At 42.1% G+C, this 16,821-nt stretch overlaps 1 protein-coding gene across 1 annotated transcript in view; it reads right to left on the reverse strand.

The window, feature by feature from the left end:
* The window catches only part of LOC120611444 (uncharacterized), a 29,302-nt gene extending 20,167 nt beyond the window's left edge, over positions 1 to 9,135 (reverse strand). The window contains exons 1-2 of the mRNA XM_039873934.1: positions 9,003 to 9,135; positions 25 to 217 (exon numbers count right to left, since the gene is read on the reverse strand). Of these exons, the coding sequence (XP_039729868.1) occupies positions 25 to 217; positions 9,003 to 9,135 (326 nt within the window). The remainder of the gene's footprint in view (positions 1 to 24; positions 218 to 9,002) is intronic.
* Between the last annotated feature and the right edge of the window lie 7,686 nt (positions 9,136 to 16,821).

Raw genomic sequence — 16,821 nt, forward strand, 5'->3', positions numbered from 1 at the left:
ACCGCATTCCGCGCCTGTCCTTACCTCACCCGGGCCCCAGCCTTCTGCGGATCAGCCGCATCAATAACAAAGGCCCAGACCCCAGCGGAGAAGAAACGCAGGCTCCCAGCACGTGATGGGTGCAAGGCCGGCGGTTCCACGCGGCCTTCCTTTTTCTTTCTTGTTTTTATTTTCTTATTAGGAAGAGTTTCGAGGTTCTGCTTTTTCTTTTTTTCTCCTTAGGAAGAGTTGCATGGTTCCGATTCTTTGTATTTTGTGTGTGTGTTTGTTTAATAAAAGAAATGCTAAAAGATAATCATAAATAATCATAAATAATTCAGAACAAGGCAGAAGTACATAAAATATAGAATGGCGCGGTACGACGTGGTGGCCCCTAGCCACTTGTGGCTCTTGAACACAGGAAATGTGGGTGCTGGGAATTGAGATGCCCTGTTCAGTCTAAGGTACACCTGGATATCAGACACTTTGGATGAAAACAAGATTGCGAATATTATATTAACTATAACTTTATACCGATTGTACATTGAAGTGATATTTTGGATATATTAGATTGAAAATATATACCATTAAAGTGAATACTATGTGTTTCTTTTTTACTTTTTAACCTGTTTAAATGTGGCTAGTCGAAAATCTAAAATTAAATATGTGGTTCCCTTATGTGCCTCTCATTGTAGTTCTGCCGAATTGCGCTAAGATGGAAGATGAAATGGAAGCTCCCCTTACTCTCGGCATTCCTGTCCCCAGAAAAAACATTCGTAACAATTTATCTATTCTTAAAGACCTCCTTTGATACATAGACAGTTAAAAACAAAAAGAAACCATTTTATATGTATTTTGCAGAAACTGTCTGTTTTCCACCTCACTGCAGGTCTGGGAGATTGTTCAATGTTGGCGTATGCACATGTCCCTCGTTTTTTGTGATTGCAATGTGCATGTTTTATGACTGTCTCCAATATTCATTCCATGTTTTTATTTATGGAATTTAAGTTTTTTCTCATTTTTGTTTTTGTAATAATGCTGCAATATGCATACTTGGACTTGCTGGGTCAAAGGGACTAAGAATTTTTCATCTTGATAGAGATTGCCAAATTGTCTTTCGAAAGGTATTCATTAAATTGTATTACCACCTAGTACAAAAATACCATTTTCCCCACACCTCTGTCAAGCTTTTAAAATGTTGTCCAACTCGATGGATGAAGTATATATCATTTAAATTTAGTTTTCCCTGTTACTGATGAGTTTGAATATTTTTTCACATTTCTAACCAGTACATGGACTAAGCAGAAAACAACTTGATTCATTTTCACGACTTCCTGTTGAAAACCCAATCCAGGACTCGAGACTTTTTCACATTTTTTCTTTCTTTCTCGCTTTTTGTGTGAAATCTCAGACAAATCCATTTGTGTTTCCAGCGACTAACAGAGTAAAAGTCCTCCCATCCCTTTCAATCACGGGATCAATTTTGTAATAGGAAGTAAAATGTCCAGTTCAGGCTCATAGGCACATAATACTTTACTTCATTCAACTCGAAGCTAGGCTGTACCCCAGCCCCTTCTCTTCAGATTGGAACACCTCCCGCCCCACACCTGCCCTCCCCCACCCCCATGGAGGAGCAGGTGTGTACACTGCAACTCCCACTCCCTCCTTACCGCGCCCTGTCCCCATACTCATTTTAAGTTAATTAATTGTGCCAGTTTTTTTTTTTTCCTTGATGTTTATAGAAGCTCTCTACATACTCTGGATATTAATTCTTTGTCTGATATATACGCTGCAACTATTTTCTCCCAGCCTGTCACTTCTTTTTTTTTTTAACTTTATCATATCTTTTACCAAATATAAATTTTGAATGCTAATTTATCAATCTGTTCTTTTAACTTCTGTGGTTTGCACACTGAGCAAAGCCTTATATACTTCAAGTTTACAGGAATAGATTCATTTTTATTTTTGTAAAGGCATCATTGAGATATAATTCACACACATTGCGACTTGCCCATTAACGTGTACAATTCGATGGGTTTTAATATAGTCACAGAATTGTGCGATCATCGCCACAATCGATTTGAGAACATTTTCATCACCTTAAAAAGAAACCCCGCGCCCTTTAGCCATCACCCCCCAACACTCCCATCCTCACCAGCCCTGGGCAACTGCTCATCCGCTTTCTGTCTCTATGGATTTTGCCTACCGTGAGCATTTCAGACACGATGTGGTTTTTTTTAAAACAGGCTTCCTTCACTCGGTATGTTTTCAGTTCATTCCCTTTGCAGCATATTCAAGTTCTTCATTTCTTTTTATGGCTGAATAAGCTCCATTGCACAGCTACACCACCTCTACTTATGCATTCATCAGTTGATGGGCATTTGGGCTGTTTCCACCTTTTGACTGTCATAGATAATGTTACGATGAACATTCCTGCACAAGCTTTTATGTGGATATATGTTTTAATTTTCTTGGGTCTATGCCCAAGAGTGGAATTTAATTTTCTGAGGAGATGCCAGGCTGTTTTTAAAGTGGCTGCACCATTTTCCCTTCCTACCAGCATGAGTGTATGAGGGTTCCAATTTCTCCCCATCCTTACCAGCACTTGCTATGATCTGACTTTTTGATTTTAGCCGTCCTAGTGGGTGTGAAGTGGTATCTCGTAGTTTTGATTTGCATTTCCATAAGGACTAATAATATTAAGCATTTTTCATGTGTTTATTGGACATTTAGATATCTTCTTTGGAGAAACGTCTATTTGAATCTTTTGCCTGTTTTTAATTGTGTTATTTGTCTTTTTATCATTGACATGTAAGAGTTCTTTATATAACATAATGTCCCTTATCAGGCATATAATTTGCAAATATATTCTCCCATTCAGGGTTAGGGTTATCTTTACATTTTCTTGATATTGTCGTTTGATGCACAAAAGATTTTTTTAATTTCAATGAACCCCAAGTTATCTTTTTTTGTCATTCATGTTCTTGGTGTCATATCTGAGGAGCCATCACTAGGTTCAAGGTCACAGAAATTTGCTCCCATGTTTTCTTTTAGGAGTTTCACAGTTTTAGCCCTAACATATAGGTGTTTGATCCATTTCAAGTTAATTTTATACACGCTTTGAGATGGGGTCTACATTCATTCTTTTGCATGTAGATATCTGGCTGTCCAAGGATCATTTGTTGAAAACATGATTTTTTTCCCCCATATAATTATTTTAGCACCATTGCTGAAATAAATTGATGGTAAACGTGAGGCAAGCCTCCTATCATTTTATTCTCATATTTTTCTAGATTTTTTTTTGTTTTTATGTAGATATTTATTTCATCTGCAATTTATTTCAAGATACGATGTGAGGTAGAGGTCTATTCTCTAAATTGATAACTAATTGTGACAATATTATGCTTGAATAATAGGTTTATAGGTTTTCTTTCTTTATTAACTTGAAAATTCACTTTATCTTGTGCCATATTTTCCCCTATGCATAGATCTATTAAGAACTTTTCATTACGACAGGGTCATGTCCAGGTGACATTTGCAACATTACCCTTGCAGCCCTTAGTCAGAACTTGCTTCCTTTTTCAGCAATAACATTTTCTTCTCTTATTTTATGAATAATTTCTCTCCCCCATTGTCTTCTTCTGGAAGAGACGGATACCTTTGGATCCATCCTTTATGCTTTAATTTTTGTTCCATGTGTTCTAATTCTGCGCTTTTCCATTATTTCCTGCAAAAATTCTGCAGTTTAACCTTTAACCTTTACACTAATTTACTCTTCATTTGTGTGTGCGTTTTTTTTTTTCCGTTATGCCCAAATCTTCTGCTAAATTAGTTTTTACAAGCGAGTAAATGCAATTTCCTCTCCTATCTTTTTCCGAGGATGATAACTTATTGCAGAAGTCCCGAGTATGCCCCTCCGTCTCAGTGCATGTGGATCTCTCCTCACACAGGCCAATTGCCAGCACCTGTATTTCTTTGCCTCAGGGCTTTCTCTTGCGTCTGAAGCCCACGTTGCTGCCAAAATCGCAAGCTGGAGGAATCGAGGAATTAAACCCCGGGAACAGCCCTCAGCCAGTGACTGATGGGAGTAGGCATATAATTACCTAAGCTCTCTCTCACCCTCAGGTTGGGTCACTCTGACTCATGTGTTCGAAACCGGATCCAGCTTCCCCCGTGGGACTGAGTTCTAGCTGCCACGGTGCTTGCCGACTTGATGTCGTTCTCTCTATTGGCTGCCTTTCCTTTCTTATTTCCTTTCCTCTCTCTCCTCCTGCTCTTTTCTCCACCTCCCAATAAATCACTTACCCTTGAATCCTTGTCTCTGGATCTGCTTCTGGGCAAACCCAAACGAAGACACCTTCTCACGATTCACCCTCTTTCTCTAGGCTTTAGTTCTTCTGTACTTTTGGTGGTTGGCGATTCTTATTTGTTTGCTTATCTTTGTATGTGAGATTTCCTGCTACTGTGTCTGTTTAGGCTGAGAAGCTTGCCTTAGAGGAAAGAGTCCACGTAAGCATTTCTTTCCTAACCTCATCTCTTCTGCATCCACATCCCGGGTCCCTAGCCTCCGTTTCTGACACATCCTAGGTTGGAGGTGGGGACAGAGAGTAAGAAACAAGAGCAGTTTTATTTGATGGGCACAAACGTAACCTAGCGATGGTACCCTCGAGTGCGGTATACTCCCAGCGTGAGTTTCTAACACACGAGGCACTTCGCCGAGCTCCTCTGAGAGTTCCCACTGGAAATCCCTAGCTTCCATTTTTTGATGCAGAATGACAGCTGAAAACTCCAATCTCCCAGACCGGGGGCATCCACGCAGGCTTTCTTCGTTAGGGACCATTGCTTGTTCCCAATGCCGCTTTTTAACATCTTTTAATTTCTCAGACATAAATTAAACACCAGTCCCTGGTATACCCATCGAATTCTAGAGGAAACATGTCACATCGTTTAAGCAGCCCCCCTAGTTGCCCCCACACAAGCACACACCCATTTGACTTAAAACGAGACGGGGCATCTTGGTAGGGAGTGACAGGACAGCGAACTGATCCCTCTTCCCAACGACAGCCTCTCTATCTGTGGTCTTCCCCTCCCCAACCTTTCTATCATGTCGAGGCTTCCTTTTTGGTATGGTTTTGGGGATCTTATATAAAAATCTTTTCCCGCCTCAGCATTATAACAGTATTCACTTTTTATTTTTTTGAAGTTTTATTTTTGTCATTTAGATCTTTAATAAACCAGTGCATTCTTTACTCCCCTTAAAATCATAATGCCCTGAAGTCCCCAGGTGTTATACAGCTGCACGTCTTACTGTAGGAAATTGGGGTCGGGGGCTGGAAGTGAGTAATTCCAGCTAGAACAAGATAACCGTTGCTCAGCTTTGTTTTCAAATAAGACTTTTTTTTTAATTATAAAATGAGATCGTTGTCTCGGGAACTTTATTAAGAGAGAAAAGGTTTCTCTGTCACCCAGGTAGATTAGGCATCTTATTGATATACAAAAAAGAAACTCAGGGTCTGGCCATTCAGGGTCTTCCATTTCGACACTGCTGAGTCTCTTTTTTGCATATCAGTCGGATGCCTAACCTACCTGGGTGACAGAGCTTGGCCAAGGGAAGATTCCACCCCACGTTAGAGGTGAAGCTTTTCTAGTCTTGGATGTAGAAAAAGTTGAGAAGAGGAAGGGTTGTGGAAGAGGTCAGAGCTCACTATTGAGGTTCTCCCTCCAGCCACAGCCCTGGGGCGGGGTGGGCACAGGGGAATCCCAGGGTTGGAGACCTCTATATCACGTCCTCTAACGATACGGTGAAAATATTGTGTCTTTATATAAATGCCATATCCAATATGGCACCAACCACACAGCAGGTCAAACATGACTACCAGAAGAATCTCACCATAGAAAGGACCGGAGACAGTAGCTTTCATATCTCGATTCCCACCTAGAATGGAGATATCTGTTTCTCCAGGCCAAAGACGCTTGCTGGGTTTGGGGGTGCATCTCATACCTCCAGTATGTAGCTACAAATGGGTACGTTCTAAGACATTTATGTCTCTCTAGGAAGGGTTCCTGATTTTAGGTACTTGTTCCAGACTTAATATTTCAGTACAAAATTCCCATCATCATTTCTTGTCTAACTCTCCTCCTAATTTTAGGGACGTTCCTGAGAGTTTCCCATGAGTCGAGGCACCATGGACCCACCAAGACGCAGCTAACTAAGAATTGGAGGGAAGGGGTGGCCGGGATTCGGAGGAGAGCCATCCAGTGCCAAAGTCAAGGGGGTGGTTGTGCTGGGAGAAGGGTTTGTGTTCCCCCAGTGAGGATGCCAGCGTGGACCCTACTCTGTGGCCAGGTCAGGAAAGCACTGCCCCTCTGGCCAGTAGAACCACAGGGGAACAGTGTGACAAGAGGACATGTGTTCTTCTCCTTATACCCAGATACCATTCTAGTGAGGAGAAGGGAGAGAGAAATCCTAAAAGTCTGAACATTTACCTAAGAGAAACTAAATCACCCCCAAAGATATCTTCTTGTCAGAAATATATCGATTTACCTTTCACGGGTAGTTTTTCCTCCATCCACAGAAGGATGGGGCCCCGACCATAAGATGAGAAAAATTATAGAAAATTAAAGAAAACTGCTTATTTTTGAGATGAAAACTCATTGCAGTGTAGCATCAGCCCCACTGCATGTATGTCATAGACCTGTGACAATTACCTTTAGACACTACACAGCACCGGTCTGATTTTTTTTTATAGAAAAGTTTAAATGCTAGATTTTTAAAATAATACTGACCATGAAGCAGTCTATATTTTTTAGATTTTTAAAATAATACTGACCATGAAACAGTCTATATTTTTAGCATCCCGAATGTCGGGAAATTGCAATGTACTCCGCTTTGCACTTATTTTCAATGTCTGCCGCAGTTACTAGACCAGAAAAACGGTGTGGTTGAAGGAGAAAGCCTATGGCTTCTGCAGACAAAATCAATTACTTTACTTAACTGCAATTACAGTGGGAGACGAAGAAGTTTAGCCTTCTCTTAGCTCCCCTCTTCGCTTCTTCCTCAGGAGGCATTTCGAGATGCTGCTGCCGATGGTCTCCCTGCAGTAAAAGGCAATTAGTGGGATTGCGAGATGGCCAAAGTCACGGCGAAGTGCACCTTCCCTTGTGTGAAGGACGCGGAGCTTTCTAATGGAATGACGTTAGGGAGGCAGAGTCCGCAAGACTGTGAGTGCCCAGCAATGTCGGAATGGAAGACCCTGAACGATGCCAGACGCCGAGTCTCTGGGTCAGGAAGGGCCGAGGCGGCTGGGCAGCCTGTAATCTAAAGGATTGCTCAGGTCGATTCAGGGGGACAGGGGAGAGCTGAGAGGACAGAAAAAGATAATCATAGTTAGAACTTGGAATCTTAAAAGCAGGTGAAGGAAAGAGAAATGGGTAGGAATACAGGAGAAAACACTATCGGGGAAAATATTCTGTTTCAAAAGAGCTGAGCAATAAAAGCAAAAGAAAATAGAACGGAAAGGCGGCCTCCTCCCTCCTCTCCTGCCTCCGGGGTCCGGCCGTGGCCACGGCGAAGGGGACAGCAGCGGACTTTCATCCCAAGAGATGACTCTCCGCCTCTACCACCGCATCCCCGAGTGCCCCGAGCTCCAGCAGCTTCTAGAAAGTACATCTTGTCCTCATGCAAGCTTAATGAAGTGTGGAGGATTCAGATCATAATCCTATTCATTGTTTCCCTAGGTGCTAAAAGTCACAGAATGAACCACCTTGTAAACCCCAAACCCTCGGAAGTGGCCCACAGAATACTGCAGAGAGAAGCAAGGGAAAGGACGATCCATCAGGCTTGTAGCCACCATCGCCTCCTGACTGGGCGTGGCCTGGCAGGTAATGGCCAGCCGTGCTAACTTCTACACCTAGCCATTAAGTTCACAGTCCCTTTCCCAATGCCACGAATGCTGAATTAAATACTTTAAAAAAATAATAATAAGTAGAATAAATAGCACATGCGTCCTGAAATTGGCAGTAGAGTTAAGTAAAGAATGATGCAACTTAGTTGTGGTTTATCGGACAGAAACATTAAGTGCAGAACAAGTATTTCAGACCAGGAACCCTTCCGAGAGAGACGTGGATGTCATAGTGTCCTCTCGGAGCTTCTTATGTTCGGGCAGCTTTGCATCAGCTGCACCCAGAGATGTAGGTAAACAGGAATTATCCGGCCCGGTCTACGCATCTAATGCAAAATATGGCAAGTGTCTTGGGCCTAGAGAAGCAGGAGGGAAAGGAGACTCAGAGTCTGCAGACACCAGCTAGAAGGGGTGGCTCCAGCTCTCCGGGCCCTCGCCCCATCTGTGGTTGAGTATTAATTACGTGCCGGGACTAGTGGCGAACCTTTTTGATATATTTCCTGATCTAATATTTTGCCAATGCTGTGATGCAATTATTATTTTCATCTTTCAGAAGAAGAAAGTGGTGGAAGTAACTCGCTTGCGATCACGGAGGTAGCAATAGAGATGGCGGCGTTTCCAGCCTAGTCTGTCCGGCTCCAGCGCCAGAGTCCCTGGCCCTTACCTGGGACCCAGCAGTTACCGGTGGGCTCCCCCGCTGCATCTGCAGTTGCCTGAGACAGCCCGTTAGTCACCTAGCCCTTAGGGTGACGGCAGGTGAAGCCCGAGGACACATCTTAAGAGCTCCCCCGTGGGGCTAAGGATACACGCATTGGAAACCTGAGCCTCCCCCAAACACTGCACTGTGCCTGATGCCAAAACAAAGAAAAGCAAAAGAATCAGGTACGAAGAAGTTTCCACATTTAGTATACACTTATTTACATCTTTTCGAAATTATAGCATATATCTATAGGAAACTTTCGCAGTTTACAGATACTAGGGAGTTGTTTTTGTTTTTGTTTTTCAAATCCACGTAGATCTTCTGTCCATCTACCGTTTGTGGACCGTGGTTCCAGATGGTGCCTCGCTGTCAGATGTGGCTTATGCTCTTCTCTGGTCCAGCTTCATTATTACATAAAGGACCATGTCTTGGGCAGCGCGGCTCATTCTCGGGTTTCCGCGTCTGGCTGCTCGACAGAGCCACCTTCCCGTGTACGCGCAGACCGTGCACGTGCAGACGTTCGCTCTGCTTTTTCTCCTGAATGTTCCCAGCCATAGCTGGCCAGCACGTGTCCCACGGGCTTCTGTCACCACGCGGAAGCTAATTGCTCTGAGTCAAGCGCGCACTACACTCGATGAGGACACATACTGTCAAAGAAAGGAAAAGAAAGTGCACGTGGCCCTTGGCGAAACTTCATCTGAAAGATGGAGATTCGGGAATCTTTTAAGAGTTGTAGTTCAAAAATTGGCAATATTTAAATCAATGATTTTTAAAATAAGAACATCTCTGGACATTTCTCCTACCTGGGGAAAAAAATAATTCCTGCAAAGAAATCAGAGAACTTTGTAATGGTATAAAGAATGATAATAATGGTAAGGACAAAAATAACAACCACAAAACCCCCTAGGTGAAAGGTCAGATTAGAACGACTTATGAACAGTGAGATGTGAAACATATTAATAGACTCTATTAATCTAGTATGACACTGTATCAATCAGTGCCTAACTAGCGAACACTGGTTAGAATGCACTCTGGGGTGTCAAACAGGGAATTCAATAAAGAGTTACACGGATGATGGGTGAACTGAAAAGTCATATAGGGGACCATGAGGCAATCAGGACTTTGCCACAACAGGAAGTCACTTTTACCCCGAGAGCCCTACCAGCCAAGGAGGAGCAAACTACATTGCTGGCTTGCTCAAGGGAAAGACTCTCTGGCATAAACCAGACCTGGAGGGAAGCGGAGCTGTTGCTGGAGGTGCCACTCAAAGCAGAGAGAAACAGAAAGAGACAGCCGGGCTTCTCCCTGCTCCCGCCCTCCAATCCCAACGCCTCCCATTCGATGAACCGCCAGAGCAACAGAAGGTTGGGAACCAGAAATACAGCCTCTGGCAACCCGGAACAGTGCAGGAGGGGCCAGGAGAGGATACCGAAGAGACAGGTGAGTGACCAGCCCAGAATTTGACCCTTTTCTTTCCTCATCAGGAAATACTTTTCATTGATTTTCATTCATAAGAAACAAAATGGAATTTTTCAAAAGTAACTCATTTAGAGTTTCAGGTGTAAGAATGTTTGTGTTGTAATAGCTGGTATTTACTTTAGTAACAATGTGACTAAGGAGTAATATGTATAATATGTATCTTTACTAATAAATACTGATATTTTAATAACAATGTGACTAGTTAGTAATATAATACACACATTAAAGATGTGACTATTAAATAGTGGCATATAGTCATACTTCTTTCAAACAAAAACAAGAGCTTTTACCATTATGTTTCATTATTACTTTAAATTATATTTGTATATTCACATTTATATTGGATTTCACCGAAATCTGAGTTTATTTCATGAAGTGGCCACAATATTATCCTTCCGTATCTTAGAACTTCCTTGGATCAGAGGTAACATAGGGTCATCCTTAGTGAACTTTACTCTCTGAGATGATGTTTTTGTGAGAGACAAATTTATTTCTGAGTAAGACAGTTAATCGATGACCTTAAAAACTGAGGAAGAACGTTGCCATGTTAGATGGCTCCCCAAACCTGCTTTGTAGGGGACCATACCAGGTACATTCAATCTGAGTGGCTTATGGTTCTTCAGCCTGAAATTATTTACTGTCTAAAAGAAAAAAGAAATTTATTGACCAAACACATGCTTTCTTTGGCTAATTGGCCAAATCCAGCTCTTCTCAGATTTCTCTCCTTGATCCACATCTCTCTTAGGTTCATGGAACATCTTTCTGTAAGAGGTGACAGTGGGAGCTATATCTTTTTTTCTAATGCGAAAATGATTCTTATATGAACATTTACTGACTTTATCAGTGAGGAAAATAGAAATTATTACCTATCGGTAAATCTGAAACTTACTTTTAATTATCAAGTAGCATTCAAGGCAACTAACTGCCTTGTTAGCTCTTGAATCCTTTCATAAGGCACAAGTGAACTACATCAGAAAAAAGTCTTTAATACGAATTTCCTGGGACTCCATGTCTACTCAGCATTTCCTTTTATTTCGATTGTTCTGGGTCACCTGCTGCTTCTGCAGTGAGTCCCTCATGCCTTTGATCACTACACTGATGGGGCTTTTATGACACTTGATATTTATAATCAGAGAGCTGCATGCAGGTTATCGTTACATATTCAGAATATGTTTTTCCTTTCAATGAGAATGAGAATTATTCCCTTGGCAACGATAGGAGTGATGGAAGCATTCAAGGGAAAATTTAAGGGAAAATGTAAGGCTCCAGTAGGACCACCTGGAAGACAGTGCACTAGATAGGATCCTGCTTTGCCCAGAATGAGGGACATTGGCTGGTATCTACTGAAGTGGAAAATGAAATGAGATCACATGAATCGAAGGCAAACTTTTATCTACTACAGAGGAAAGAACCTCCTGGGAAAATATGGGCCTGCTAGGAAATAGTCCTGGGTAGCAAAGGTGATTTATGCTTCCTGTAGTCAGTTCTGAACTAATTCCCAGAACGGCGTGAAGAGATGCCAATTTGAACAGAAGACAAACTGTGCTCTCTGTCCATTTGAAATCACATCACCTACAAGAGGAATACAAATGGCTTGGAGTTTTTTATAGTCACTTACTTCTAAGGAGGTCCAAGGGCTTCCCACCCATGATCTCATTTACTAGCACATCGTGAACACTAGTCTCCCACGTGCAAGAGCAGTGCATCTCCCCCGGGTAACAGAGAGAGGGCCTTTCTCTATTCCGTACCGCGTCTCTATTTAACCCTCTGCACGAGCAAAGAGGGAAATATGTCAGCTGCTCAAACTGGCACCCCCAAAAGAGCAGGGTCTTTCGAGCCAGGAGACACAGCCTAAATCTGAGTTCCCTCTGCCACTTTTCATCTGGATGAACTTGGCCAACTCATTTAGTATCTCTGGGCCTCAGTTTTTTTTGTTTTTGTTTTTTTTTGTCAATAAAATAGGAGAAGTGACTCCTACCTTGAGGATTGTTGTGAGGATAGAACGAATGCAGCTGAAATGTCTCGAACAACGTTTGGTGAATACTTGGTGTTCGACGAATAGTGTCATTTGTTATTATCCTCTATTTAGTTGATCCCAAGGTCAACGACCAGGCCTGCTTCCCCTCTCCCACTCCTACCCCCCATTTCCTCTCTTTCCAGCTCCCTTTGTGATATGAATTTAGAAAAATGGCAGGACGGAGGTGTGGACATACATAAGAGATGTCCAGGCAGGAGTTTTTTTTATCCCCATCAAAAATGGGCACAGGCAGTGGGGCCCCTTCTCTCTACCCATCTGCTTTTACAGAGAGTGGGGAGAAAGTCTACATCCACCCAGTGAAATCATTCAATCAGTTATCCCATATATATTGCTGTCAAGGAGGTGCAGAAATTTCCAGAAAGAAGAAGAAGAAGAAAAAAAAAGTCAGTCCTTAAAACCTCGTAAAACTAGGGATTTAGAAAATCAGTCACCTACAACTGGTGTGGCTTGCTAAATAGATCGCAGACATATTAACTTCTGTGTCTCATTTCACAGCTCCTGCAATCTGCCAGCCACCGTCCTAGACCCTAGGAGCCAGGCCCTGCCCTTGAGAATGTCACAGCACAGCTTCGAAATGACACTTTACACGTATACAAAACAGAGTGAGGAGCAGGCACGTCGTTGCACAGGAGAGCCCGCAGGCCATCTTTTCTTTGCCACCCAACCCCTGCGTGCGACAGGACTGAGCCGGGGGAGGTGAGGGGTGCTAGGTTTGTCACTCAGCACTTCGAAATTACGACCTAAGATGTCTTTAGAGAGGAGTGACTATTAGTTTTGGAGAAAAGAAATCATTTAGGAATCATCATTGTTTTGTTTTGTTTTGTTTTTTATTTTGTTTCGTTTTGTTTTTTTTTTTTATTGTTCCTGACTCCCTCTTGGCAGTACAAATTAGTTCTCAAATCACTTACTAAAGTAATCTGAACCTTATAAAAACAATGCAGATTAATTATTTATTTCTAAAGTGGTTTCCACAGTTTAAAGAGTCTTTGAATGAAAGTGTGTTTCCAGTTATGTATTCATAGAAAAATAGCTATTCTTATAAGTTTCATTGAGATATTTTCTGGTACCAAATATATTAATTTTTTAGAGGATAGAAATAAAAACTGAAGTTTGGGGGTTTTTTTTTTGTAATTTTTTGTGCCTTCACTGCAGATTGAACAGCAACGTTGCCAATTAATGTATAAAGAATGTAATAGACACATTTGCAACCCTCTCTAGCTGTTGCTGGGGATCATCCCAAACCCTGCTAGAAAATTCCATAATAAACTAAACATCAAGGGTCCCCAAACCTCCTTCTTGGTTTGGAGTCTACTCTGCAGGATTTACCCTGACACTTTCTAAACAGACTGCATGAAAGAGACGTCTTGTCTGGTTTTGCTGGTTATCATTCTTTTTTCAGAATGATTTCAGAAAAGACCATAAGCTTGTGACAGAGTGAATTTGTGATCTTATCCAATCATCTGGGCTGTTTGCAAAACTTCAGTAGGTGGCAGCGTTTTGTTGATAAATGTTTTGTTAGCCAAGTGATCTCATTTAGTGCAACTGTTGCAATATTAATAAACTGAACTTATGATCGTGTTTGCCGGGACTGAAAATATTGCCATTCTATCCAGCGGGTGCTCTTATCTGAACTGACAGCAACATTCATTGTATTAGAGATGGGGGGGCGGGGGATACCCCGTGTGACTGGACGTGGGAAAGTGATGGAGGCAGAGGAAGGGTTTGGGAAAGAAGGCTTGAGATAAAGAAAAGGAACATGAAGGAACCAAGATAAGTTGTCATGTCCACTACCTGGCTGGTTCTAAGAAAATCCTGGGCTGACACAAATGTGTGCTCCTTCCCAGGTGCCCTGTGTGGCCCGTAATGACCCTGAAGGTGATCCCTGAGGTCCTAAGCAAACTGGATGAGGGCCATTGGCTAAGCAAGCCTCTCAGATTCCTTGTAGCAAACACAGGAAGGCTCACAGGGCTGAATCGCCCTGATACCCATTTTATGAGGCCAAGCCAGGGTGTCCCAGATGTGTCCCCATGCTTCCCAGGGCCAGCACAGGCAATATCCCATTACCTTTCCAAATTAAAACAACTTCTGCCAGGCTTATTATGACCAACCAGGAGGAAAAGTCCCAGAGTAGCCTCTAGAAAGAAGAGGATGCATCTCCTTTACCGATAGCCTCAGTCTGACCCTCAAGGCTCTTCCATCTGACCCCAATCAATCATCTGACCTTCCTTCATTCTCCTCTGTAACAAACCTCACTTTGCAGATTGTAAAGACCTGACCAGTAAACAGAACGTTGGGCATATTTGAAAAAGTGCCCAGTCTTTCTCAGGGGGTGGAGAATCTACTGTTACACTAGAAATTTGTCAGAGTCCCCTAGACCAGCACTTCAGGGTGGTTCCTCGTTTCCTTGTGGGAATTATAGAGTGAACCCAGATACGCCTTTTATTTCCCAATTCCAAAACTTCGCTACTGCCATTTCTCTCCCTTGCTTGAGCTGCCCCTTATCCTTCATCTGTCAGAAAGACGAATTTCCTAAGTAGACTCAAATCCTTCCTCAGCAATAGAGGCCTCTCTGATCACCCCAACTGGAATGGACATCTTTCTTTTCTGAATACCCACGGCAATTATTGCTCTGCCAGCTGCCTTACACTGCCTGGTACCAGGAAGAGAACTTGTCATTGCTGCAACTTAACTGCAGTGTCTGAAAACATGAGGACCGTGGCCTATATATGCCTACAGGCTCTCAATTAAAACTTAGCTAATACGTTATTTGCACTGCTTTACTTTTTATGTCACTTATTTTTGCCTTGTATTAAAATCATAAAAATACCCTATGTGCAATGCCTACTTTCTTCTCCAGACTGTAAGCTCCTTGCATGTAAAGGTTTATTGTATTTATCTTTGTATATCCCTAACACCTAGCCCCATGGCTTAATGACAACCGCAATGACAAAAAAAAGGTCTTTTGAATTAATTAATGATTAATTGATGCCTTTATATTCAAATTAGCATGCTAGTCAGTCTCTTTGCTGTGCGAGGACTCCTTCGATTCTGTTTTTGGTGAAGTCATTTCTCTAACACACTACGGTTAAATGCCTCACCAAGGAAAGAGCCACATGAACCATTTCAGCCACTATAGCACAAGACCCAGGCCTCTGGACAATTACACTAATGACTAACTGAACAGATCAAAAATTATAGAGCTAATTTGTGTCCAAGACTAATATATAAAGCATTTTTCTTAGCATCAATTAGCAACCTTTCTTATTTCTCTTTATAATTTCTTATCAAGGCGAAATGATGACTATTATTTGCAAGAAGGTTTTCTTTTTCTTCCTTGCCAAGTCCTCTTATTAAAATCAATCAAGAATCTTGGAGGATACTGATTATAGATAATATCGAATTGTCCGATGTGGCGCCAAGGAACACATCCTCTTTCCTAAGAGTACCTCAAGTTACTACTTGAAATAAGCTGGGACCGAAGCCCGTTTTCTTTACACAAAGTCTATCACCAAATATGAAAAGCTTTATTTATATAGCCACATTGATTTATTAGTTCATCGTGTCAGAGTGAGTTAGGTACATTTAAGAGTGCATGACTGCCCATGTACATCAGGCACCATCGTTACAGCCAAATATTTTCTGAGACTGCACAGAAAATATTCTAAAGGCCTTACACAGAGAAGGAAATGATGTCTGGGGTCAGAGCACGGGCTTGGACGCATAGAGTACTTAACAGCAAGACATGCAGTATGAGGCAGGGAGGAAAAACAAAGGCCTCTGGTGGCATTACTAAGTCCCTCCAATATGTCTTCCAGATACTTCAGAGGTCTTTTGCGATAAAACGTCTCAGAGGTCTGGGCGGGAGAACAATTCTTCTGCAGCTTCAGTCCCACAATCTATCAGGTTGTGTCCCTTCATACAATATTGTGATTCAAATGATTGTCTTTTTCTATCCTAATGCTTTTCCCACAGGACCAAGCAATGTCCGTGTGTATATATGCGCGCACCACACACACACACACACACACACACACACACGAGGGTCTATAGAGGTTTCGAACTGTAAACTACAGGTTCATGACGAAGCTGAAATGAGAGCTTTGCTTTACAAAGAGGCCCCTATGTTCACATTATAGCAACAAAATAGTGTGGGGGCTTCGTCCGCGGGTTTAGAGTCACAACCAGATTCACTTGAGACCAAATCACCACCATCGTTTCAAATGTCTACAGTAATCGATAAAATCATGTGCATTCATTCTGCTTGAATTTCTAAGCCACACTCCCCCGGAACCTTTGCATTTAAGTCTATCTGCCCATGGTTCACTTCAGAGTGATCATAATGTAGTCACATCCCACCAGATAACTGGCCATCACTTTCATGGAACAACACATTCATTGCTTCATTCTTTCATGCTTCAGCCCACGCACATCCTAACTGGTTGAAGCAAATAAATAACTACGTTATGGACCAAAGAAAAAAGCACATCGCAGAAAATGTTAATCCCTTCACAGCAATGACATAAATTAACTACCTAATGATGGGAGATCAAGCAGAAGTGTTTTTCACGACTTGCCGCCGTAACTGTGTCTTCCTCATATTGCTATCCCCACGTAGTTGCACCATTATTTCTGAAGAATTAAAGTTATTACAATACAGTGGATAGTGGATAGGATGCTACTCTCCCACTTTCCACATTTAACAATAATCAGCCTGATGGAAGGTC

The sequence above is a fragment of the Pteropus medius genome, unplaced genomic scaffold (genome assembly GCF_902729225.1).
Source record: "Pteropus medius unplaced genomic scaffold, Ma_sr-lr_union100, whole genome shotgun sequence".
NCBI classification, from domain to species: Eukaryota; Metazoa; Chordata; class Mammalia; order Chiroptera; family Pteropodidae; genus Pteropus; species Pteropus medius.